The sequence below is a fragment of the Lycorma delicatula genome, chromosome 1 (assembly GCF_047948215.1).
Source record: "Lycorma delicatula isolate Av1 chromosome 1, ASM4794821v1, whole genome shotgun sequence".
In the NCBI taxonomy this organism is placed as follows: Eukaryota; Metazoa; Arthropoda; class Insecta; order Hemiptera; family Fulgoridae; genus Lycorma; species Lycorma delicatula.
In genome coordinates, this window is record NC_134455.1 from 190,113,851 (window position 1) to 190,139,936 (window position 26,086).

At 32.3% G+C, this 26,086-nt stretch overlaps 1 protein-coding gene across 2 annotated transcripts in view; it reads left to right on the forward strand.

The window, feature by feature from the left end:
* LOC142326403 (kelch-like protein 17) overlaps positions 1 to 26,086 on the forward strand; it is a 284,480-nt gene that overhangs the window by 72,814 nt on the left and 185,580 nt on the right. Inside the window, exon 2 of one of the 2 annotated variants that reach the window (XM_075368893.1) lies at positions 14,709 to 14,824. The exons of the other annotated variant lie outside the window; for it this stretch is intronic. Within the exon in view, the coding sequence (XP_075225008.1) occupies positions 14,795 to 14,824 (30 nt within the window). The 5' untranslated portion in view covers positions 14,709 to 14,794. The remainder of the gene's footprint in view (positions 1 to 14,708; positions 14,825 to 26,086) is intronic. 2 annotated transcript variants of the gene reach the window in all.

Consider the following 26,086-nt stretch of genomic DNA (forward strand, 5'->3'; position numbering starts at 1 on the left):
TCAGTTCTATGAAACTCCATACCGATTTAAATAATTTGATCTGTTGACTGAATGCGTTGGTAGTCATTGACCCAGCTCCATTATTGTGATGATTTAACGCAGAATTTGAGTAGTTATACCTTTGCACAGCTTTAGCATAGTTTTAATAAATTACCTTACCTCGCAGAGTCCAAACAACTTTTTTGTGCAAACTGAATAAATCACAGAAAATTCCTTTACTTAATTTTAGATCTTTAAACCGTAATCTAGAAAAGTGTTCTTAATTTAAAAAATTGAATATTCACCTGGCCTTTGAATAAGTGTATTAATGTAATTATTTCCTACCACATTAATCCCAGTTTCTACCGATGCTTAATCCATGCAAAAAGCATGTTGCCAATGAGTAAATTAAGAAAAGATTGTGAAAGAATACAGCATTAATAAAACTTTTGTTTGTTTATAGTTTAATAATTGTCTTGACATACAATTCAATTTAAGTAACGTAATACTGTAATGCAATATATACCAATTTAACAAATCTATAATGTACCGATATAAAGAGTTTTGCATAATATATATGCAAGATTTGTATAAGTGTTTTGCTTCGGATTTTAAATATACGATGTTTTAACTATTGGTAAATTTTAGCAATTCAGATACAGGAATGTTCTTTAAAGAAGTAATATTAATTAACTCAGTTGTTTTTCTACTGACATGGAATGACTATGATAAAGAGAACGAATAGTTTTATGAAATAGCATTTACATTTCATAAATACCGTTCGTTTTCTTTCTTTCACAAGACATTTAATACTAGCTCGAAAAATATTTTAAAAAACTAAATTTTCCGACCATAATCTAAAAACCAAATAACAACCTCAAAGTTTTTATGTATCACCGATTCTATGCGGTGAAAAGTAAAATTTTGGCGCCAGCCAATTTTATATAATCATTAGGTTTGTTGCCGAAAATATTAACCTATTAGGGCTTGCATTCTGATACAGACTTACTATGTTGTAAGAAATGTCTATCCACAAGCACGTCTAACACACAAACGCAGTCGATTGGAAAATTAATTACGATTAAATTCAGGTAAAATTAATTACAATTTTATGTCCTTTTTCATTCATCTGCTAGAATTTCGTTATTGAAAATAATTTCATCAATAATTATTATTTACTACCACTTAACAAAATTTCAAATGTCCAAATGTAAAGAATAAAATAAATAGTGTTGGTTATTCATTTTTTTACCCTTTCCAAACCATTAAAGTTAGTAATCAATCTAATTTATGCTTATTTTATCTGAAATTTTACCCAAACTTTCAGCTTTGTAGGTATATATATTTTTTATATACGTAAAAGTTGTACGTGTATGAAATTTCGTAATGATTTGAATGTTTAAATTATTACAATTGGGCACTTGTGCACGGCATACAATCTTGGAAACGGCGCATCTCATCTAAGATAATACTTTTCTAAATCTCATAGCATCATGTTACAGTTACCAGTTTCCTTCTCTCTAGGATTCGAAAAACTAAATTCGTCATTATATAGTTATCTTTATTGAAGTTTTTTCCTTGTTTTAAAACTTCTCTCTTCTTGCATCTTATAAAAGAGTTTTAAATGATTTTTTTTTTAGGTTTAGAATTTTAAATAGATTTTTACTTGCTTTTCTTTAACTCAATGTTTTATTTCATGTTTGTCCTCAAATCTTGAACATACTTCCTGTCATTGTGGATTGATGAAATTTTGCACAGTTATTAAGGTCAGGTGACAATATAATATTCCACCATTACTTCTCCCCGTACAGCGGGAGAGGGGGTAAATTAAGGGTGCAGGTGTAATAATTTCAATATATAATATTATTATCTTTTGAAATCCAAATTAATCTACTAATTAAAGTCAGCAGTGTATGAATAATTTCATTAAAGTACGACTAAAAAGTATAAAGCAAATTTTAAAAATTTATTTAATATTATTCAGTTTTAATTATTTTATGGAGTCGATTCAATAAAGTACATGATATCTTGAAATGATGAAATTTAAAAAAAGTACAAAGGGATTGCTTTCCATTCAACGAATATATAGTTTTCGAGATAACGGAAATACCTTTTTTTTTACATTTTGAAGCGTATACTATAAAAAATGTAATTTTTCTGTAATTATCTCCTGCCTAGTTTTATAGGGAGACTTTTTAAGGACAAACTAGTTAGAAACATAATTATAACTTTTTTTTATATAATGAACTTTTTTTTATAGTGTTTTAACGTTTACGAAAAGTTGTCAGTCTTTTAACAACGGCATCAGAATGATTTTTTCATACTCGTATTTAACTCTTTATTACAATTCACTTTAGTAGAAAATAAAAGAATAAACAAGGTAAATAAGAAAATTGTTCGCAGAAAAGTCGCATAACCTTTTGCTGTTATAATGAAGGATTTTAAAAAAATATAATAATATTCTTAAAAAATTAGACGGTATAGCATCGACCCTACACTGGCACTATGTAAATACATTATGCAAATTAACACAGCAGAATGCAAAGAACTGCATCTTTCATAGGAAATTATGACTTAACTTGAATATTCTTCTTTTAATATTTCTTATTTTATACGATAGGATAAGCTGAATATTAAATGATTTACAATAAAAAAATTATTTTTTTAGTAAGATATGTTACTTACAGTTAAAAGATTTTTTTTATCGGCCTTCTCTAAGACAAAAACTTTACTTTACCATACTTTTAGAAAGTCGAAAAGGGATCGAGGGCCAATCCAGGTTTAGAGTTTAGGTGGTAGGTAATATATTGTAAATTAACCAACCGTTTGCTTACTGCTGCACCACTCTCAGTGAGGTAATGTTGCTTAATTTTTCAGTTTAAAATCTTTTTTAAAACCGGTTTGGCTTTTTATATATCAAGATATATACATAATCTCTTTAAAATTATTGTTTAATAATCAAATTCTCTATTTCGTTTTTACTTTGGTAAAAGGTTCTTGAGTGTTCTCATTTTTATTTGATCCTTGAGTCTGTCTTAATGAGTTGTTTCGTTGTATGAAGTCATCAGCGATCAGGTAAAGAAATTATGTAAATTACAAAAAAAAAAACTTTTTGTGTATCAAGAAATTAAACATTAAAGGTGATTTTTCAAAAACAGTAAAAATAGTGTAACCTTATTATTAAATTAAATTAGTTACGTAAAACCTCAGATTGTTTTAGAGTTATATAGCATTGAAGTTATATAAATTACAAAACCCGTTGTAATTTATAATTTTTGTGTAATTAATTGCTTTCACTGTGAATGAGATTTAATTAAAAATACACTACAATAATTTTATTTCTTTTACTTTTTAATATTTGAAATTAATTATTCTTACCTACTTCATAATGACATGAATACCTACAGAGTTTAGCTTCGTTATTCCACCGAGAACTTTTGTTTAAAGTGAAATTAAAATTCCATTAGATATAAATACGAATTTTAAAATAAAAATCTAGTAAATTTGTTTAGTAATAAAACTCATTAAATTAAAATGTAGTGGTACTAATTATAATCGGTTTATAAATTTAATATTTCCATGATATTTTAAAAATTATATATAATTTTTTATCGGAATATTTAAATTATAACTTATTTCTTTTGATAATTATTTTTATTTTGTTAATTAAAAGAGATAATTATGATTGGATCAAAAGTTTTCTTTTTTATTGCAGCAGTTGAAAAGCAATTATATTTAAGTTTCCTGGTTAGATTAATGATTAAAAAAAATTCTACCGTTGCTAGAAATCTAAAGGAGACTGAGTAATAATAATAATAATAATATTTATATTACAACAATCAAACGTTTCAAGAAAAGTGACAGTAATAATTAAGAATTAACGAAAATTAATTTAAAATAAAAAAAAAAATACATTTTATGAATATAGTTATAAATTATTTCTTGAGTGTTTTTTTTCTTTTATTGACAGGTTTGTTTCCCACTTATTATAAACGGTTAAAATATTATAAATTCATAATGGTCCTGAGTTCACCATAGAGGGTATTACTAAGTTCTCTCTTCGGTCATAAATATAAACATTTCCCGAGAGGAATAAAAATGTTATTCTCAAACGGCAATATTTGATATCTTTCGGGAGATGAATGGTACTTTTCAATCCATTAACGTTTTCAAAAATAAAAGAGAAGAGGGAAGATGAAGCCTTTTAAAATTTCAAATATATTTCTGTTTAGGTATTTACCTAAGCACGTCCGTGCTTTACTGGGTAATAAAATTATTTTTCCGAAATTATAATAAATGGTATATTGTTCACTTTTCATCTGTGAATAAAGTAAGCAGAACGATTTTATATCATACAAGATATATCTTTTTTAAAAAGAATTTTATGCGACTGTTTTAGCTTTAAATCTATTACCTTTTAATATTAACAGACTATTAAATTTTATACGTAGTGTTTTTCTACGCTAATTTTTTTTTAGAAAAAGAAACTTCCTTTCGTTACCTTTGCTTTAAAGCTTACATCCTTGTACAACGTTCTAGTGTACGAGTTGTACTTTTTGATTGTGTTATCATTAAGCAAAAGTTGAACATCTGAGATTCCGAGTGGAATTAGTAAAAAACGGGCCTAATCGTCCAGTTAATTGTAATTTTTATGGGATCCTTTGTCGTGCTTCTGGGCACCATTTGTAGTAGATTCTAATTTACAACACGGGCCTGATTAGGCCCGTGTTCAGTCCAGTATTCCCGTATTCGAGTCCAGTGCTCGACTAGGAGATAAAATTTATTTATTTACATGTTCAAAGTTCCTTCAAAAGTAGGGACCCCGTAGCAATTACCGATGGGTTCCGAATCAGTACCGATGCAGAATGTATCCCGGAAGTTTCCGGATTTCCACAGGAACTCACATACTTTTTAATAGATTTATTATTTTTGAGTTTCATATAATTATGTAAAAAACTAATCAAAGCCCGTTGTACTTTATAATACGTATTTAAAATCGAATGACAATCAAAATAAGTTTAAGCAGCGTTGCCGAATTTTAAAATTTTTGTTTTAATTCTTAATTTATTTTTTAATTAATTAATGTCTTAAATTTTGGTAATAGATAGTTTGACTTGAGTATGTTACGACTGGCTTTTTTTGCAGTACAGACGCAGGGCTGGTTAGGGCTCGGTTATGTCGGCAAGCGAGCTACGCGGACATGTAGGTATTGCGATGAAAGTGATACGGCCGAAATTACAATCTATATTTGTAACAGATGGGACGAGATTCGTCAAAACGGGACTTCCTAACATAACACCAGAAGAGACTGTCCCATTTATGATGAAAGGTAGACATGAATGGGACCAGGTTGCAACAATGGTCACAATAATTCTACGTGCCAAAGCAAAGAAAGCTAGGGAATGGGATGGTGAGCGATCTGCAGGTAGGGATTTCCGAGGGCAACCCTGCTCATGAGAGGGTGGTTCGCTGAGGCGGGCTGCCCTTGATGACTGATCGGGGATTCCTCGTGTTCGTGGTAAATAAAAGGCCGCAGTCCCGACTGGGTCTCTCCCTCACGGGTGGGATCTGATTTGAGGCCTGGCAAAGAAAATACCGAGTTCCAACCTACCGCGTGAGCGACTCCCGTGGGGTACAACTTCTTCGGATCCCGCGGGTTCCGAAGGGTTTAAAGCGAGGCACCCGCTGAGGTTGTGCAATGTATTAGACGCAGGTCCAACCTCAGTGGTAAGGGGAAAAATCTGTTCATTAGGAGGTCCTTTAAGAAATTTATACCTAATTAAATTATTCCTAAATAAATGCCATTTAATGTCGATTATAAAATCTAATCAAATGTGCGACCGTGTGTGAAACTATAATTTTTGAGGATAAAACCTACAGGTGCGCAATTTTTAGGATAGGTTTTATTACTACGAGATGAAACAAACTTTTTATTCATCTGCAAAAGAAGTTTTAAGAATGTTTAATTATGTGAGCGTACTACAGAATAATTAGCTACCGAAACGTTTAGATAGTTCAGTTCTATTATAATAAATTCACGATTAAGTGATAATTTTTCTTACCAATTACGATAATTTCTCTTAAATGTTAAATATTCGTACTTTATGTCATTCTTATATTTTAAGTAAATAAATTGTATGCATAGTTATAACTGTTACAATTTTTTAAAAAGGAATGTAAATCTCATAATTGAATTGGTATGTTGTTGGGTGTATCTGGATAATAACTTCATAATTTCCTGATTACTAATGAGATCATACAACTCCTTATAAATAAGTTTTAATTTTGACGTTAAAAAAAAACGAAAGGGAAAATTAGACAGTTTGATATTAATTCACGGTTTTAGTTGGTTATTATGAATTCTAAATTCATTAACTGTTTTCCTTTACCCCAACGATTGGTGACTAATAATGCATTGTTTCATATAAAGCTTGTTTCTTTATATATCTGTCCGTATTTCTACGGTCGTGATGGAAATATAGTTCTGAGCTACAAGTGCACTTATGAGAGTTGCTTTCCCTGACGATATTGATGTTCTTATATATTTTCGAACTGACATTCATCATTCCTCATTTTCTGTAATGAGCCTGGCATCGGTCTTGTAATTTTTGAAAGTGGCTGTGGCATATTTTGGGTGGTCTGGTTGGGCGGTTATGGAAAATGACAAAATTGCTACTATCATGTAATACGTTATGATCATCGTTTACTTACTACCTTTTGGTAGGCGTGTCTTTTAGTAGCTATATTCCATATTCTGCAACTGATTTCTTCTTTTGATCGGTTGTAGGTAGGGGTCTTTATTGATGTGTATTTTGTCATGTCTAATATTAATACAAAAGCTGTGATTAATCTAACGGCAGTCAAAAAGATTTTTTCAACAGTTTCGTTGTAAAATGTGAAGTGGAAGATTAATAGTAATCAATCATTAATTACAACGAGAAAGTTTACATGAAACTGGTATTATAATTTTACTAGTCATTACCATTTATAAAATAAAGTGACAGGTATAAAAATATAACTTTTCTAATTTTTACAGTTAGTTAATTTTAACGTGACGGAACATCTAATATTCTTAAATGATGTCTTCCGTCTGATAAATTAGAGGCGAAATTTTTTTTTTTTGCTAGTAGTTAATGTTATGTCAAACAATGACATTTCCATAGCTATGTCAGATTAAGGGATTTTAAATCCCTTCCTATCCTTCTACAATACATTACAGCGTAATGTAATATTAGTAGGCTTCTTGCGACCTAAAGGTCATGCCGTTTATTAACGTTTTATTGAAGGTCATTCCTGTATTTTAATGTACATTGCACTTTACCCCGTATTTTCTATATACTTTTATACGTTATTTTAATGTAAGTTAATAAAATTTAACCAAGCACGTAACCAATTAATCCTTGAGTAATGACCTAAAAATAAACATCATTTTCATTTCAGGAACTAAATTTATAACTACTCAGTTTTCTTGTACTATGCGGGATGAATCCATTATATTTTTTTGGAATTTTAGTAAATTATATTAAAAGCTTATATCAGAATTATAATTGAAATGTAAATTTCATCCTTTCTTTGTTGCTAAACTTTCCCTAAAAATGACTGAAGATTTGACAGTGTCCTCCGTTTTATCACTTCATACCTATGAAACAACGATTCCAAACTTTATTTTAATAACATTTGTATACAGAAGTTGATATGCAGAATTTTAAGATTTTCGGTCAAGCAATTCCGAGTTTTTAACCTAAAATGGGTGTTTTCACTCACACGCGCGCAAGCGCGTGAACCAACGAAAAAGCAGAATTAAAATTTTTTTTTTGTTTTTTTACGTTTTTCGACATTAATTTTTGATTCAAAAGATATATGAAACGTAAAAAGAAGAACTTTAGTACGATCACCATACTTTCTCTTCTTACAAAATATACAAATACTATAACTTACGGGAAAATAAATGTGCTATAAAAATCGTTGTTAGGTATGTTGTTAACAAAACAATCTCTTTTAAATAAAAATTAATCTATTCATAAGAAATTAAATATTGTAAATTACCTTTCATCGCATTCAAACTGCGTAAATAAAATATTCATTTTTGGTAAAAATTTCAGAAATAACTATTTCAGCTCTTAAAAACTAAGGTAATATAAAAAAAAAACATAGCCGGTTTTCTTAACGGATTTTACGATACGAGAAAGGAAGTTTTTTATTTTATGCCAGTAAAATTTAATTAAAAGACTGGGGATGGATCATGTTTTTTGAAAATAATTGTTAGCATATTTTCTTTAATTGCTTAGAATGTAGTTTTAAATAAATTCAATCCTGGTTTAGATGTACGCGAAGTACTCAACTCTGTACCTCCAAAACCCTCCTATCCAAACAGTAATTTAAAAAAAATTAAGTTTGAAAAATTTAGCGAATTATTGAAAATTTCACGATAGTCGCCACTGTGAATGACCACCGTGTTGTGTAGCTTCCAAAGTACTATACCCTATATAGAGATATTTTTTTTTTTTTTTTTTTTTGTCTTCAGTCATTTGACTGGTTTGATGCAGCTCTCCAAGATTCCCTATCTAGTGCTAGTCGTTTCATTTCAGTATACCCTCTACATCCTACATCCCCAACAATTTGTTTTACATACTCCAAACGTGGCCTGCCTACACAATTTTTCCCTTCTACCTGTCCTTCCAATATTAAAGCGACTATTCCAGGATGCCTTAGTATGTGGCCTATAAGTCTGTCTCTTCTTTTAACTATATTCTTCCAAATGCTTCTTTCTTCATCTATTTGCCGCAATACCTCTTCATTTGTCACTTTATCCACCCATCTGATTTTTAACATTCTCCTATAGCACCACATTTCAAAAGCTTCTAATCTTTTCTTCTCAGATACTCCGATTGTCCAAGTTTCACTTCCATATAAAGCGACACTCCAAACATACACTTTCAAAAATCTTTTCCTGACATTTAAATTCATTTTTGATGTAAACAAATTATATTTCTTACTGAAGGCTCGTTTAGCTTGTGCTATTCGGCATTTTATATCGCTCCTGCTTCGTCCATCTTTAGTAATTTTACTTCCCAAATAACAAAATTCTTCTACCTCCATAATCTTTTCTCCTCCTATTTTCACATTCAGGGGTCCATCTTTGTTATTTCTACTACATTTCATTACTTTTGTTTTGTTCTTGTTTATTTTCATGCGATAGTTCTTGCGTAGGACTTCATCTATGCCATTCATTGTTTCTTCTAAATCCTTTTTACTCTCGGCTAGAATTACTATATCATCAGCAAATCGTAGCATCTTTATCTTTTCACCTTGTACTGTTACTCCGAATCTAAATTGTTCTTTAATATCATTAACTGCTAGTTCCATGTAAAGATTAAAAAGTAACGGAGATAGGGAACATCCTTGTCGGACTCCCTTTCTTATTAGGGCTTCTTTCTTATGTTCTTCAATTGTTATTGTTGCTGTTTGGTTCCTGTACATGTTAGCAATTGTTCTTCTATCTCTGTATTTGAACCCTAATTTTTTTAAAATGCTGAACATTTTATTCCAATCTACGTTATCGAAAGCCTTTTCTAGGTCTATAAACGCCAAGTATGTTGGTTTGTTTTTCTTTAATCTTCTTTCTACTATTAATCTGAGGCCTAAAATTGCTTCCCTTGTCCCTATACTTTTCCTGAAACCAAATTGGTCTTCTCCTAACACTTCTTCCACTCTCCTCTCAATTCTTCTGTATAAAATTCTAGTTAAGATTTTTGATGCATGACTAGTTAAACTAATTGTTCTGTATTCTTCACATTTATCTGCCCCTGCTTTCTTTGGTATCATAACTATAACACTTTTTTTGAAGTCTGACGGAAATTCCCCTTTTTCATAAATATTACACACCAGTTTGTATAATCTATCAATCGCTTCCTCACCTGCACTGCGCAGTAATTCTACAGGTATTCCGTCTATTCCAGGAGCCTTTCTGCCATTTAAATCTTTTAATGCTCTCTTAAATTCAGATCTCAGTATTGTTTCTCCCATTTCATCCTCCTCAACTTCCTCTTCTTCCTCTATAACACCATTTTCTAATTCATTTCCTCCGTATAACTCTTCAATATATTCCACCCATCTATCGACTTTACCTTTCGTATTATATATTGGTGTACCATCTTTGTTTAACACATTATTAGATTTTAATTTATGTACCCCAAAATTTTCCTTAACTTTCCTGTATGCTCCGTCAATTTTACCAATGTTCATTTCTCTTTCCACTTCTGAACACTTTTCTTTAATCCACTCTTCTTTCGCCAGTTTGCATTTCCTATTTATAGCATTTCTTAATTGCCGATAGTTCCTTTTACTTTCTTCATCATTAGCATTCTTATATTTTCTACGTTCATCCATCAGCTGCAATATATTGTCTGAAACCCAAGGTTTTCTACCAGTTCTCTTTATTCCGCCTAAGTTTGCTTCAGCTGATTTAAGAATTTCCTTTTTAACATTCTCCCATTCTTCTTCTACATTTTCTACCATATCTTTTTTACTCAGACCTCTTGCGATGTCCTCCTCAAAAATCTAGAGATATACGAGGCCTTAATTATTTAAACACGTTGAAACAGAAATTCGCTCATTCGGTTTAAAAATGAATTGTGTATATGCTTAATCTATTATTCATCTCTTGATTTTTTTTTATTGTTACTACTTTTCCACAAATTGCATAAATTTATTGTCATTACAGTTTACGAAAGAAATAGTTATCCGTGTAATAAAATATAAAAAGTATTTATTTCTTTTTAGAACATATAAAAATAAATACATTTTATTAAAAGAATTTTCAATAATTTCAAACTAAGTTGGTTTAGTTTGTCTGACGTAGTAACAAGCGCGGAATGGAAGTACTTTAAATGAAAGTTCATTTAATATATAAGCGTATGAAAAACAGTTGAGATATGTCATTCAATTATTATAGATGTCCCTATTTATTAATAGTAATTCTGTAATAGAATTTAAGTATTTTTATTTATAGCTGTTACCTTAATTGCAAAAATTTTTTTTAATCTTAATATACTTTAATAAAATCTAACGTTATTCAAAAAGCGTAGTGCCACGTGGGCCCTCTTCTACACCACAAATCGTATCTATACACCAATAATAACCCTGTTTCTATAAGTATGGTGTAATTTCTGAAGTGTTTCTGTTGTAAGAAATTTATATAAAATTCCTTTCTTATTGAAGACCCTTTAGTGAGAATCTTTTAATGACATTCTTGAAATAAGTGTTCAATAAACCTATAATTGTACTAAATCTAATCGTCTGTCAAAGTGAAATATTCATCTGTAGGTGATGTTCTAATTGTATTATGCTAATAGTGAATTAAAAATCGAAAATTTGACATGTAGACAAATTCAAAAATATGTTTACTCAGGCCAGAAAGTAGATCGACTAATAAAGATTTGTAGAGAATTTAATTTTGAGAAAAGTGTTATAGATAAAATCAATATTAATTAGAGAAATAAGACTTTAATTAAAAACAAATCTAAAGTCAAGTTAATGTAGAAAGTCAGCTGTTTTATTTACGAAACAACTGATATTGGAATTTTATTACCACGTAATAAAATATAAATGAAACTATTTTATTACATTCAGTGGATAAATGAACAGAAGTCTTAATTTGAATGCGATCCATTGTTGTCCATAGATAATTATTTATTCATAGACAATCAGCATCTACAAATTATTTTACTTCTAAAATTAAAAGATTATTTTTTCAGAACTATCTGCTTTTAAAAAAATTGCTTTGCTTATCGCCCGTGCCAAACATATTGATGTGATTTATGGAACAGATTCTGCAGTTGTAATACTAAGCTTTAACTGCAGAAAAATACGTTTTTTTAGGTATCCTAGATGCACAGTACTTGACTGTAAGAAACAGCAAATATATAAATGTACAATATTTTAATTCATAAGAATTAGATGCACTAATTTTAAAAAAAACTTAAATAGTAAACGGTAGTAGTTCAAAACTGACAAATATTTATCTATGGGAGGTCCTTCATTGCTATCAAATTTTACTCATTTTCATTTTTATTTTACAAAATTTTGTCAAAAATAAAAAAAATAAAAAATTAAAACATTTGCTCACTAAATCTTTCTGTGCGACTTATCTACATAACTGTAAAAAATAAATATTGAGATGAAAGGTCCAAATTCTAATTTAATTTCATTAATTCAGGAATATTGTATCGCGCATTATTTAATATTCGATTAATAGCTGTTGCCTTGCACAGATGTTTCAACTTTATAGTTGTACTTTGGAGTATTTTGCATCCTTTCTGTAATTAAAGCTTTGATTCTATTTGGTTTTTATTTATTTTTGATCTCTTGTAACTTGGTTCACTAGTATTCATCTGCACTGAATGTCTAATTGTTAGGTTAGAACTCAAGAAGGAGTATGATTTAGGGTCGGTGCCACGGTTCTCCATGTAGTGATATACCTCGTGGAACGTCAAGTTTCCAAGATACGTAGTAGAAGTTTCGGTCAAAGCCTAAACAAGAGTGCCGCCATCGGTCGGATAATGACCAACATCGGGGGGTCCCCGCACTTCGAAGCGGGATCGTGTCGCACATGCTGTTCTCACAAGTCTTGTACTGCTCACCAGCCTGGCCGTCGCATTTAAAGGAGTAAAACCCGTGTAATTCTTGGCCGGGTGCACAGGGTTGGCGACCCTTCAAGTATGCTTCGGGTACAGCAACATTCGCGCGATGCCACGGGCGTATGCCCCGGACTTGTGTCAGTGGATTTCCTCGTTCTGAAGAGGGAGTAGATATTTAGGGGAGTAAGTAAGCCGGATGCGGAGGCATCGCTTATCCGAAGGTGGAAGGATAGATGGGATCAGTCGATGAAGGACAGATAGTTTCACAAGCTGATCCCGTACCGCGAAATATGACTGGACCAAAAACACGGGAATTTGGGTACGAGTTGACCCGGTTCGTTACCGGACACGGATGCTTCTAAACATACTTGTGCGTCAGGACGTTAAGATTCTCTGAGAAATGAAATTCTTGCAGGAAGGAAGACAACATAGGACTCACAATGTTCGTGTGCGATCGGTTGCTGAAGCATACATGGCGTGCTTTCCCCAGATAACATTGTGGGAACTATGCTGCAGATCAAACAGACGTGCCACATGTGTCCGTTATTTTGATGAAGATTATACGCGGGAGGAGTGCAGGCGTGAATAAATCCTGATTCTCCTTAGGGGCTGTATTCATATTTTAATGGAGGTGCAGTCCCAAGGGAAGCGTGGTAAAGTGCAATTTTGAGTGGATTTTACAAAATGCAAAATTAATTATATTTATTTTAGATATTTTGTTTATATTTAAATAATAGTAATGTTCCAACAGAAATAATATATTGATAAAATATTATAACTGTTAATTTTATAACTATGTTACAAAATTATTATTCTTAATTTTTCGATTTTACTCAAAAATTAAAACAAATAAAAATTAATGAACATTAGATTAATTAAGCCGGAAATCAGAATATTTATGTACTTTTTGATATTCAGTAACTTTTTGATCGTCGAATTCACGATTAACTGATTTCGGTCAGGCACGGTATCCTTTCATACGCTGTCCATCGGTCATTAGCCCGATGGAAACTGACTTGATTCCCTCTCTTTTATAGAAAAATAATTCATTATCTGTTTTGGTCATGAATTCTTGAACTATTATGTAGCATGAAGACTCAAGTAATTCAATTTTCAAAGTTATTCACATTCATTATTAATTGATTGTCGCTGTGCAAGCAAGTATAATGGAAAGCGACATAACGATTAAGATATATTAAAACACTGCCCTTTTGAACGATCTATTTGTAAAGACTTACATGATTTTTCATAAAATCTTTCAATCAATAAACTTAAGTTTTTTTTTTTTTGGCCTGATTATTTGTATGCATGAGATATTATTGATTTTTTTTTTTCTGAAGTTGCTACTGGAAGTATTTATTTTTACTTCTCTTCAGTAGACAATTACACTACGTTTGGTCGGGTCTGGATCATGTTCTGTTTAACTTAATAAAACGGCTGTGAATAGTAATTCTCCTTTATCTTAATTTTACAGTTTATTAGTATTCAGTAATGAAATAAGTAACCTTACAATTAGTAATAAGTTACAAGAAAGTATGGTAACACGCATTACGTGATGATTATTTATTGAGATCATGTATTTTATTTTTATGTCATTAATTTCCGTACTCGCCAATAGATTTTTCCAACACTTTTGATTTTTGTGATTTGATAGATAATATCAAATCACATTCATTCATAATAGGCTCCCAGTTCATAACACTATTTTCCGCCTTAAAAATAACGCATCTAGTTGTAGTATATATATTTATTCGGTGCAGATGGGCTCCAAGACAGCCAATTTTTATTCTGAACATGGCTGCGCTTTCTCTCCTAGGACTGTCAGGTTCAATAGCTTGATTCTCTTCCAGCGAAGGCCATATTTTATTTTCAATATATGATGTGGGGTATCGAGTAGAAACTCTAAATTTATTATTAATAAAGAGCTTTGCTGTTTGATAAGAAAATATAGATGGCTGCTGAAGCAAGACTTTTGCGCCTTTTCTGCCCAGAAAAATCGGCCCTTATCATAATTATTTTGAACGCAATTTTAGAATTACGTAGAATTATGCTTTTATATTTAATCTTTAATATTTGGTTTTTTTTTGACAGAGTACTAAATAACCGTTGAGTCTACGCTGCAAAAAAGTTTTACATTTTAGATTTAATAATTATTAAATTTAAACAGTAATTCATTTATGAACAGAGTAGATACATCAGGAACCAAAGTAAGTCGTCGAAGTTAAAAGTTTGATTATATGTTATCTTAGTTCATAATAAATTTAAAAAATGTTTCAGTTAAATGATTTTTTAAATTTAAAATTGTTTATTAAATCCGATGACGTAACTAAATACGACCCGATGAACTCCGTAGAAATTTGCTTAGGCTACTTAACTGTTTACATTTTAATAGTCGAGGCGTTTTCCTTACTTGATAGTATTTTGCTGTTAGCTACCTAAAGGGAGCTAACAGCATAATTTTCTAGATGGATAAATACATTGTTTTACACCGACAACGTTAAACAAAAGATACACTTTACGAAGAAAAGACAAAAGATATAAGATACAGCTCGCGCTGGACTGCAACGTAGCAGAACTCATTTTAAAGAGTGGTTAGGCAGGTTCTGTTTCAGGCTATTTGCTTATTTAATTTTAATTACAAAAGTTTTACTCGGTGGTGCTATTAAAATAAATGTTTTTCTTTTATTTTATAAAAGTTGAAACAAAAATGTAAAATAAAACGAGCGATTATTGAATTGAGTGCTGTCATAATTGTAGTGTTTTCATAGATTGATATGATGACTACGTCTATAAATTTATGAATAAAGTCTCAAGTTTATCTTAAATTCATGTTAATTATGACCACTATATTGCAAGTAAAGGCCTCCTACTTCAAGACAGGAAATTCAGAGAGGAGAGAAGGTATTTTTATTTTTGAAAAGACATTTTTGAAGTATTAACTAGCTGATCCTTTCGAATCACTAAGAGATTAAACAATGAAAGCAATTTAGGTTAGACACTCATAATTCTAGGGTAAGAAGATAAGCGCAATAGTCATGTCAATTAAATGTTTTTGTCAAAATTACCGGAAAAAAAACGTACTACATTTTACAAATTAAATTTCGTGATTAACAAGTCAATCTAAAATGTTTGAATTTTCAAACAAGATTTTTCAGAAGAATTTGTAGCGCAATATTGTTTTTAACCGACATTTTGTGTACGCCAGGAATGAGTGCTGCTAATGAATGTTGAATTATATCATAGAGTTTGCTTCAAAATCTATCCAAGAAAAGTTCACATTGCATAATTTTAAAATTAAAAATTACGAATAAATTTTCTGTTTACTTTAGGGAATATAACATTTGAGTCTATAATAGTTGAGCAAGGGATCGAATAATTTTTTTTTAAAAGGTTTTAATTGAAACGTTTTGAATCAAATATCCCTTTGGAACAACTAAAGATTTTGTTTTGTGTAAACTGTAAAACAAAACGCTGAAACAAATATAATATGTAAATTAAAAACGAACAAAATTTACTGACGATTGAAAAATCCTAAAATTCGTTGTTAAATAATAGCTTTAAATTCCATTTTAATTGAATAACGAATATTTTTCTTTTCATTTTCTAGAAATGCCTCCTATCTCGGGCGGAAAATTCAACGAGAAAGAGAAGACTTACATGTAAACTCCAAGAAAAAAGAAAAACCTTTTTAAATAATAGCTTATCCAAACATATTATTATTTTTTTATTATATAGTACTGTAGTATCTTCAATCAGATATATACGTTTTTGTGATAGACAGCATCAAAGAACTTTGAATTACGATTGCATTTTTTGTTAAAGAAGATTCATTAAAATGTTAAAGACTTAAATAAAATGCTCGGGCATTTCCCTATAAGTTTATAAAATTAAATTTCCGTAATTGTTGTGTTTATTTATACGAATTTCAAGGAAGACGTATAAAAAACGGGTCTACTATTTCGGGAAAGAATATTAAATAAAATAGAACCTGTGTCTTTCGTAGCATTTTCTTTAAAAAGTATTTTACACCAGAACTATTTTTAAGTGTTTATTTTATTATTGAGATTTTCATTATCCGTGTGTGTAACATTTAGGCTGTATTATGTAATATACACCCTACCTGTAGCTTCAATTGCATTTTTGTTATATCTTTCTATTTAAAATATAATAACATCAAACGGTCACTCTATCGATCATAAAATAAACGTAAGTGCCGTGTTCACTGTTCCATTTTCCACCTCGACACGATTATTTTTGTAGATTGAATGTAACACACTTTTTTTTTATAGAAATATGCTATTGCCTACTTTTTCTTGAAGGAAAGCATAATGATTTCATGACGTTTATTTCCTTTCGTGTAGGTTAACGACATGTATACATGAATTTCCTGTTAATATAACTTCATTCTACTCGATAGGTACGTTTTTAGAGAACTTAAATTGCATATTCTTTTTACGTAACGCCTATAAAATAGTAAAGAAATTTATGCGCACGATCACACATGTGCGCGTGTATATATTTGTAAGGTATATATAATACATAAAACTGTAAGCGTTTGCTTGCGTATGACTATAAATTGATAGAAGCTGACCTTATTTTTACAATAATTAACGGAAAGATTTTCTATATTTCTATAGCACATTCATTCTTTTCATAATATTTCGTGTCATAATAATTATCGCTATTATTAACCAAATGACTAGAAACAAAGTTGTTAATTTAGTTTGAAAGTAGTTTTGTGTTTCAATTTCCTGTCTTTCGCGTGCCTGTAAGAAACGGTAACGCAATCTTCCTATTTGGTTAACGGATGAGTTTCGATGGCAATACAAATGAGACGAATAACAAAGGTGGGACATAATTAATTTTGTTTAAATATTATTAACGATGTCTCGCACGCTTTAAAAATAATAAATCTATCAAAAGCACGATCACGACTTGCCTTTATTGAATCGGTTGCACCTACTGATATACTTTTATTAGTGTGCAACACCTGAAAGAGTATATATAATATTACACTACCTTACTCATTTGTGTAGTCTGATTTCCAGAAACAATTGCAGCGTTAATACTGTTACAGCGGGCTGATGTATACTATATTATTGGAGTAAACTTTATAATGTCATGAATCTTCTACATAAAGTTTCTTCTAGAATTTACATATATTTAACTTTTTCATTAGTTTTGAAAAAATATAAGTTTTATTAATTTAAAAGTATCTTAAAATTCATTTTTCATTTGGAAGAAAATTCCTTGTCGAGAAACCGGGAAGATATAACTGAGAATTAATGTAGATCTTGCTATAAAATTAAATAGAATCTTGCCTTAATTATTGTAAAAAAAGTTCTTCTGTTATACGGTTCACTCACACGCACTTTTCGAACACTGCCTGTGAATGTACTCGTACATAAGCGAGAGCGTGTACATCACATCCGAATACGTATTACTTATAAGCTGAACTCCCTGAATTTCTGTAATTCACTAAGTGGTAATATTTACCGGCCTTTACTTTGCATTCAGACTAAAAATTAGCTGGTTTTATATGTCATTTTATCACTTTTCCACTTATGCGACCAACCTCTGACTGAAATTTCAAGTTATTTTCTTTAAATTTTTATATATTTATATATCCTAAGCAGTTATTTAGGTAATAAATATTAGGAATTATTTATTCTAAGTAATAGGGTACGTAAAATAAATGTAACAGCAACAGTGAAATTAAATGAATATATCATAACTGCAATTTTTTTTGGTATAATTTTCATTTTTTCACTCTTTTTTTAATATTTTGTAAATGAGTAGTCAGTACAGATCACGTTCATCAATTTTTCTTGCCAATAAATGACTTAATTAAGGTTGATTCATGGATTAAGGTTCTTAATCTTTAAAATATTTTAATGAAATACATCCTGGGCAAATATTAAGTTGGGGTTATAAATTGTTATAGCTTCTGCAAAAGCCCTGTTGAGAGATGAACTATACGTTAAATAGAGAAGAAACATTCCAAGATTCTTACCTGTTCAGTGGATTTCGATATGTGCTTCCTTAGTTGTCAAGACAATATTCAGTCTCTTGACATACATGGCAGAGAACATCCGGCATGATGAAAGAAACAGCTTCAGTGAGCCTTTCTTTTAAATGGTCCAGATTTTGAACTTGAACGGAATATTCTTATATTTTTACATAACTTCAAAAATATAAATCCATGGAAGTAAGGTTTGGGGACCAGACAATCCATTCTTTTTGTCCGACCCAATGGTGAGAAAACATTTCGTTAAGAAAATCCTGCACGATTGCGATTAAATGTAAAGGAGCTCCGTCTAACTGGAAAATGGTTTTCCGGTTTTTGAGGCGCTGCATACCCTTGTAACATATCTAGGAAGGTGTTCCCCGTTATTGTTTTTTCAGCAAAAAAAGGGACCAATAACTCTGTCTCGTCCAATAACGCACCACACATTCACTTTTTCACAGTCACTCTGATGTTCGGTAATGGCATGTGGAGGTTCTGTACCCCATATACGAACATTACGCCGACGTACTCTTCCAGAAACATGAAACGTTGCTTCATCACTGAAAATTAACTTGTTTATAAAACCATCATCCTGCTCTAATCTATCGAGAATGTCTACAGTAAAATCAAATCGTTTCACTTTGTACGGTGGATAAAGTTGTAACACCTTAATTTTTTACGCAGTGAAACGTAACCGTCTTTTTAACACACTGTGAACAGTTGTTTTATGGATGCCCTAGACAAGATCACTTCCGTACGGATTTCATCGAGCTACGCAAGAAACTTCTTCTTTAAGCTTCAATCGTTTCACTGGCGGCCGTCCTGGACGTGTTTGCTTCAGTAGGCTGCCTGTTTCTTTGAGTTGTTTTTCCAGTCGCCAAATGTTATTTTAATGCGGGGGAGTCTTCGCTGTACACACGACGACATTCACGCACAATACGTGTAACCGACTCAAACATAGCAAGCCACAACACACATGAACCTTCCTCTGCACCGCAAACACGATGACTAACGCGCAGTGCTGTTTGCATGTAGTGGAAACAACGCCCATACGCTAGCTTTTGCATACATAAACTTGGAGTGTTTCTGCTTCACTTAATGTTCAGTTCATCTGTCTACAATGCTTTGTTCCGAAGCTATAACCATTTAAAACCCCAATATTATTTTACGGAAACTCTGTATATAAAATTGGAAATTTTACGCAAGTGATCAGCCGTTCTTGCTTGATGTGTAAACGAGTACGTAACATCCCAAAAGTATACTTATTAGCCTAATTTTGCATTAAACATGTGTATAGTAGTTTCTTAATACTAATATGTATTTGTAAAGTAAGTAGTAAGTATTTATAATAAATGTTTATAAAATATATAGGATGTTAAAAAAATGTAGATTTGAGCAAACCAATTGTATCTCCTACGTTTTCTAATCTTTTATTTTTTTATTCTGTTGCCCCAGTTCTGTGCAGAATCATTTTTAGTTAACGGTGGTTCTTACATATTTTTATTATAAATAGATGTATAAATAATTTTATGTTTCGTCAGTACTGCTTTTTTCTTCGTCTGTTAATTTAGTTAATTTTTCTAAAATTCAAATCAAATATAATTTTTGTTGTATTCCTTTATTTAGTTTGTTTCGTTTTTGAATTTATATTTACATTCACTTATTCCTCTGTATCTACAGATGATGTTTGTTTAGCAATAAATCAATTTTAATTTTAGGTTTTTATTATTTTCTTAAAAGGTCCTATTTTAGTGTACCAAGTTTACTTTCACAGTAAACTTGGTACACTAAAATTAAGCGCATGTTTTTTGTTTTTTTTAATAAGTTGCTGATGTACGCTAACGTAAACAAAAACTAATTGTATTACTCGTTTTTTGGAAAACTTTCTGGAAACAAAAATCTAAGAACTACTGAATACTTCTAATTCATGGTACCAGCCTCCATATCCATCTTGGTATCGTTTTATTTGTACGATTTTAATTATTGCTCGCTATCTTTTAAAATGGAAGGCTGCATGATCTACCGGCATATCCTTTTTTTAGAACTGTTTACTGTGGCTCTGAACCTCATCTTTTTATCAGAGTTTCTTGCAACCCTTTACGAGGGTAAGTCAATTACGATCCGAAATTTAGTTATATTTTTGTTTATGCTGGTAGTACTGTCGTGTAGCGTAGATGACGTGGTTTAATTGTTGTTATGTCTGTGCAGGTTTGATGCTGCTAGGTTAGTTCCATTATCGCTGCCCTGCCGTTAACCATGGTTGTTCCGATTTTTGTTTGCACCAAAGAAGAGATCAGTGATCCGTTTTTTTGTGGTCGGAAGGTGTATCAGGGGCCGAAATTCATCGACGACTTTCGGTACAGTACGCGAATAGTGTGTTACCGCAACGAAGTGTCTACGAATGGATTGAAAACTTCATAAATAGTCGCACAAGTGTTACGCAAGACAAAGGAGCCGGACGACCGTTTACCGCCAAAAAATGAGGAAAACATTGAGCGTGCACGTGACATGGTTTTCTTAGACAGACGAGTAACTATTGATGAAGTGGCACATCATCTGTAAATTAGTCACGGTTCTTCCTACGAAATTATCTACAACAGACTTGGGTTTCATAAAGTCTGTGCAAGATGGGTCCCTAAACAACTCACACAGTTGCATAAACAAACGCGCTTGGACATCTGCCAAAAACATTTGGATCGCTACGATAACGAACGGGACATCTTCTTAGACAGAATCATCACCGGTGACGAAACATGGATCCATCATTACGAACCGGAGAGTAAACGGCAGAGTACGGAATGGAAACATCCAAATTCGCTCTGCAAAAAAAAAGTTCAAGATGCAACCATCCGCAGGTAAACTGATGCATACGGTTTTTTGGGACTCACAAGCCCAGTACTGGAAAAAGGCACGACAATCAACAGTGCGCATTACAGTGAGATGCTACTGACAAGCTGAAGCCTGCAATTTGAAGCAAACGCTGAGGACTGCTGCTGCGTTATTGCACGACAATGCCCGTCTACATACTGCTGCCCACACTGCTGAAACGCTCCAGAAACTCAACTTTGAAGTACTGGCTCATCCTCCGTATAGTTCTGATCTTGCCCCTTCTGACTACCATTTGTTTGTCTCAAAGAGGCATTAAGGGGCTGTCGATTTACGTCGGACGAAACGGTGAAAGAAACGGTGCATTTCTGGCTCGCAGATCAACTGGAAACCTTCTTTTATGAGGACATCAGGAAGCTTGTGCAACGATAGACCAAGTGCGTTGAAATGCAAAGGGACTATGTTGAAAAATGATGCACATGTAAGTTTCCTATTTGTAAATGTATAACTACATTGAGGATAATAATTGACTTTTTAGTGTCTTTTTAATGACTTTACCCTAGTGAAAAAAGAAAATTATCTTCGGGGAGAAAATTTCGCTGCTTCGATTTTAATAAGCGACTCGGAACTCATAAAAAGCGGTAAAAGTGGGTTCCTTTTCTTAAAGATTATTTCGTACCCTTTAATTTCAATCTAAAAATCTAAAAACGTCAAGTAGCAAACACCAACGGAGGAATGTTTTAAGTAGGAATGTTCAGTGTTTACTTCTATACGGATTTGAATACTAGATCGTGGATATCGGCGCTCTTTGATGGTCGGATTTCAATTAACCACACAGCTCAGGAATGGTCGACCTGAGACTGTACAAGGCTATACCTCTTTTACATTCATACATATATCCTCGTTCATCCTCTGAAATAATACCTTATGATAGTTCCGCTAAACAGAAAAAGAGAGAGAAGGTAAAATGTTCATTAAAATTTGTATATTTTTTCATTCTCTGCCATCTTCTGTCCTAGGGAAAGTGCAATCATTTTTGAAAAAGAATTTGCCAAAAGTTTTTACTTTAATATTTCTTTTCAGATTAGATTGAGGATTCAATGCAACACAGGATAGAAAGGGTCATTAGTTTTTTAGTATATTTCGTTTAGGTGCTACAAGTAAGATGATTAAAATTTTTCTCTATACCTTCATTGCATATGTATGTATGTATGTATGCATTTGTAATCAGAAAGCGAGTCGATTTTGTATTCTCTTTATATGCTCAACAAATATTTACCGTCAAATTAATTTAAAATCTCAGTTAACTGTCGTCGTTCCAAAAAAAAACCTTACTTAGAATAAATAGTGTACGTAAAAGGTTTCAATTATGCAGAAATGAGATAAAATGTTTTTTTTTTTTTTAAATAGTTTCTCTTTTATAGAATAAACTAACTGCATGCTATTATTTACATTGTTCGACATAGACACATCCCATATTTCGTAAAGCTATAACTGTAATAGCCTATACTGTAAGCTATTTATAACTATAGGTAGTGGTGTAAATTAATTTTTTAATAATATGTAAATTTGTTTATTACTTCGTACAAAACAAAAGTTATTTTACTTAAGTTTCTTTTTCTTTCTAAAAAATAGTTATGATAACATATATTTGCTACTAATTTAAGTAAATTTTATGAATTTATATGAAATTTTATAAACGTTGTATCTAATTTATTCTGCTTTTCAGTTGATTGTACTTTTAGAAAAATAAAAAGAACTTTCACGATTCCTGATGGAGTTCAATTTTCAGAATGAGAATTTTTTTTCAGGTCTCACGTAATTTAAAATAATTTTTATTTTGTGTTAATTAGCAAAGTGTTCAAGTTTGTAATTTAAAAAATTGAATGCTAAAATATATTTATCAAAACCATTTCTAGCAGTAAGTATGGTAACTGAGTTCGATTGTCTAAAGATTTCCGACTCATTCTCAAGAATGCAGCTGCTGTTTTAACAACAATTTACCTTTTTTGGAAAAATTATTCTTTAACGGACAGTTCCTTATTAAATTATATTCTTTTACAAAAAAATTTTAGATCACTCATTGCAGTGATTCAGTGTGTCAGTTTTACTGGTTTATGTAGGTAGTGGATAGTGGATGAGACCAAATTTCTTTGTCTACCTTCGCCTTGATTTTATTCCATGTTCCGAATATTTTATTGATGATTCAAACCGGCTCTCAACTGTTACGAGTTTTACATCTTAATTCCTTACAGGTAAATTATTACCGTCTCGTCCAAAAACTTAAAGAACGTATTTTCTCTCATTAAGCGATAAACACACGTAATAAGTAGCAATCTACTCTTTTTAGACTGCATGTTAAATACACTGTATTTCAACAATATTTAGACTCTACCATCCAAGACTGTTAGTTATTTATAAACACCTCTATCCTAACCTATCGTAATCTAGCGTCTGCTGGATTCCAGCATCGTCGGGATCCCAGGGATTGAGCGTGTTAAGGAAGCTCACTCGTCCCCCCCCCCCCCGCAAAGGAAGCATCTACTCAATCCGCATTCACTAATCGTATTCTTGCCTTAAATTTTTCCAATTTTATGAAACAGCAAAAGAATAGAAAAGCATTTGTATGAAACGCGACGGTAGATAACAAGCAATGACTTATGAAGAAAACGGTGCGTCTTTGGTTTTCGTCCAGTTGAGCAAACAGGATATATCCCTATATGACCTCGATGTAACTGCCGTTTAACCATTCACCATATTTTTCTGGATTGTTTACATTACTCGGCCTTACGTCACAGGTACCTACTAAAATACGGTTTATTCTGGATGACGACGCTAGCACGATTGAAAAAATGATTATTCCGTTCGTTGCGTATGATTATATAGTCAGCTGTGATACTTCTATTTTTATTTTCTATTCAGTTTTATTTCTTTTTATTTTATTTCCTTTTTGTTTTTATCCTATGTACATTATATTTTTTTTCTTTCTTTTGTGTACTAATATAGTCTTTGTACTTAGTTTTTATTTATTTAATTGTCCGAGAAGGGGCCATTTACACTCCTCTCGGACTTCCTTGAAATTTATTTATGTTTATTTTAATATTATATGTTGTATGCTTGCTGTTATTTTTAAAATAAAGAATATATTTTTTAAGATTTCGGCTATGATATTAGTTTTACTTAAGTTTTTGGAAGGTTTACAGCTGTGAACCTTCGATACTACGAAGTAGTATCACAGCTGTTTTAATTAAAAAGTGTTTTTATTTGATTGATTTTCAAGCTAAATTTCAATCGTTTTATGACTACATTCGTAGAATATTTACATATAAAGCCAAAAAAGACCTTCTGTCCAGACATGATATCAAGTAATAATTTCTTCTTTATTTTGTAGAGTCCTGTGAACCTGTAATTTCTTATTCTTTATCTGATTATTAACGAATGTATTGCTCTTTATTTATAAAGTCTTGAACAATTCATCAAACGATATCACATTCCGTCTTTTTTAGTTTTTTTTTTCTCCTCTCTCGTGGGGCGGATCCACGGTTATTGTTTGGTTAGCTGGCATTTCTCCCGCCACCACCCCATTCGGTCGCCCTAGAGCATAGACCAAATGTACCGTGCCAAAAAACGGCTACTGTGCCTCGAAACAGATTTGCGACCTCGTTACCTAAATGCTCCTAATGAGCTCCTATCTTGCGTGAGCGGTTAAGCTGGGCGCCGTACAGCACCCGCCTATGTGTCCCTACCGCTCACTTGTCACATTAAAACTAAATCGGGGAGGCGCACCCCTTGTTACAATTTAAAACTATAAAAGTTACAATTTAAAAGACGGCAATTTAACCCGCCACGCCTCGGTCGCTGTTTGCCAGCTAGTGTCTGTCCACCATTTAAAGCGCTTGGAGCTTATTGGCTGATGATGGCAGCCATTATTTCTAGGAAGGTTTTCCACCGACACGCCACAGGAATCAATAAATCCCAATTTAGATTAAACAAACTACCGATGACGGTTGAACATCGCAACCTCATCGAGGAACTCCCACACGGTCCGACAATGCGGCTCACGCCACATTGACTCGCCGTTTATGAGCGGCCAGTTTTCCCCCTGACCTCTAAGTTCCAGGGTGGCCCGGTCTCTGGCCCCCCCAAGAGCAGGGCAGTCGAACATTAGATGTTCGTTCGACTGGACCTCCCCACAGACACACAACTCATCAGCCGCTAGGCGAAACCTGAACAAATATTGCATCAAATTCACGTGGTTGGTGAGCACTTGGGCACCCGCCGCCCTTAAAAATGAACTTGAGGCATACCATTCCCCCAGATCCTGTATAAATCTATACAGAGATCTTCCCTTAGTCGTGGTGTGCCATTCATGCTGCCATGCCTCCATCGTGAGGCCCCAAAGCCTCTTCCGCAGGCGGGAAATGGGCAACTGTTCGAAATTTAGACCCGGTGCATTGTGATAGCCGTTCCGTTCCGGTTCTAGCCCGGCCCGAAACCGCATCCCAAATACCTCGGTTTCCCGACCTCTTCGCAACTTCCACATGGCTGCTCGAACTTTCACCACTAAACCAATTGGGAGAGCCTTTCCCAATACGGTAGTAGCTTCATAGGAGGTTGTTTTAAAAACACCAGTGCA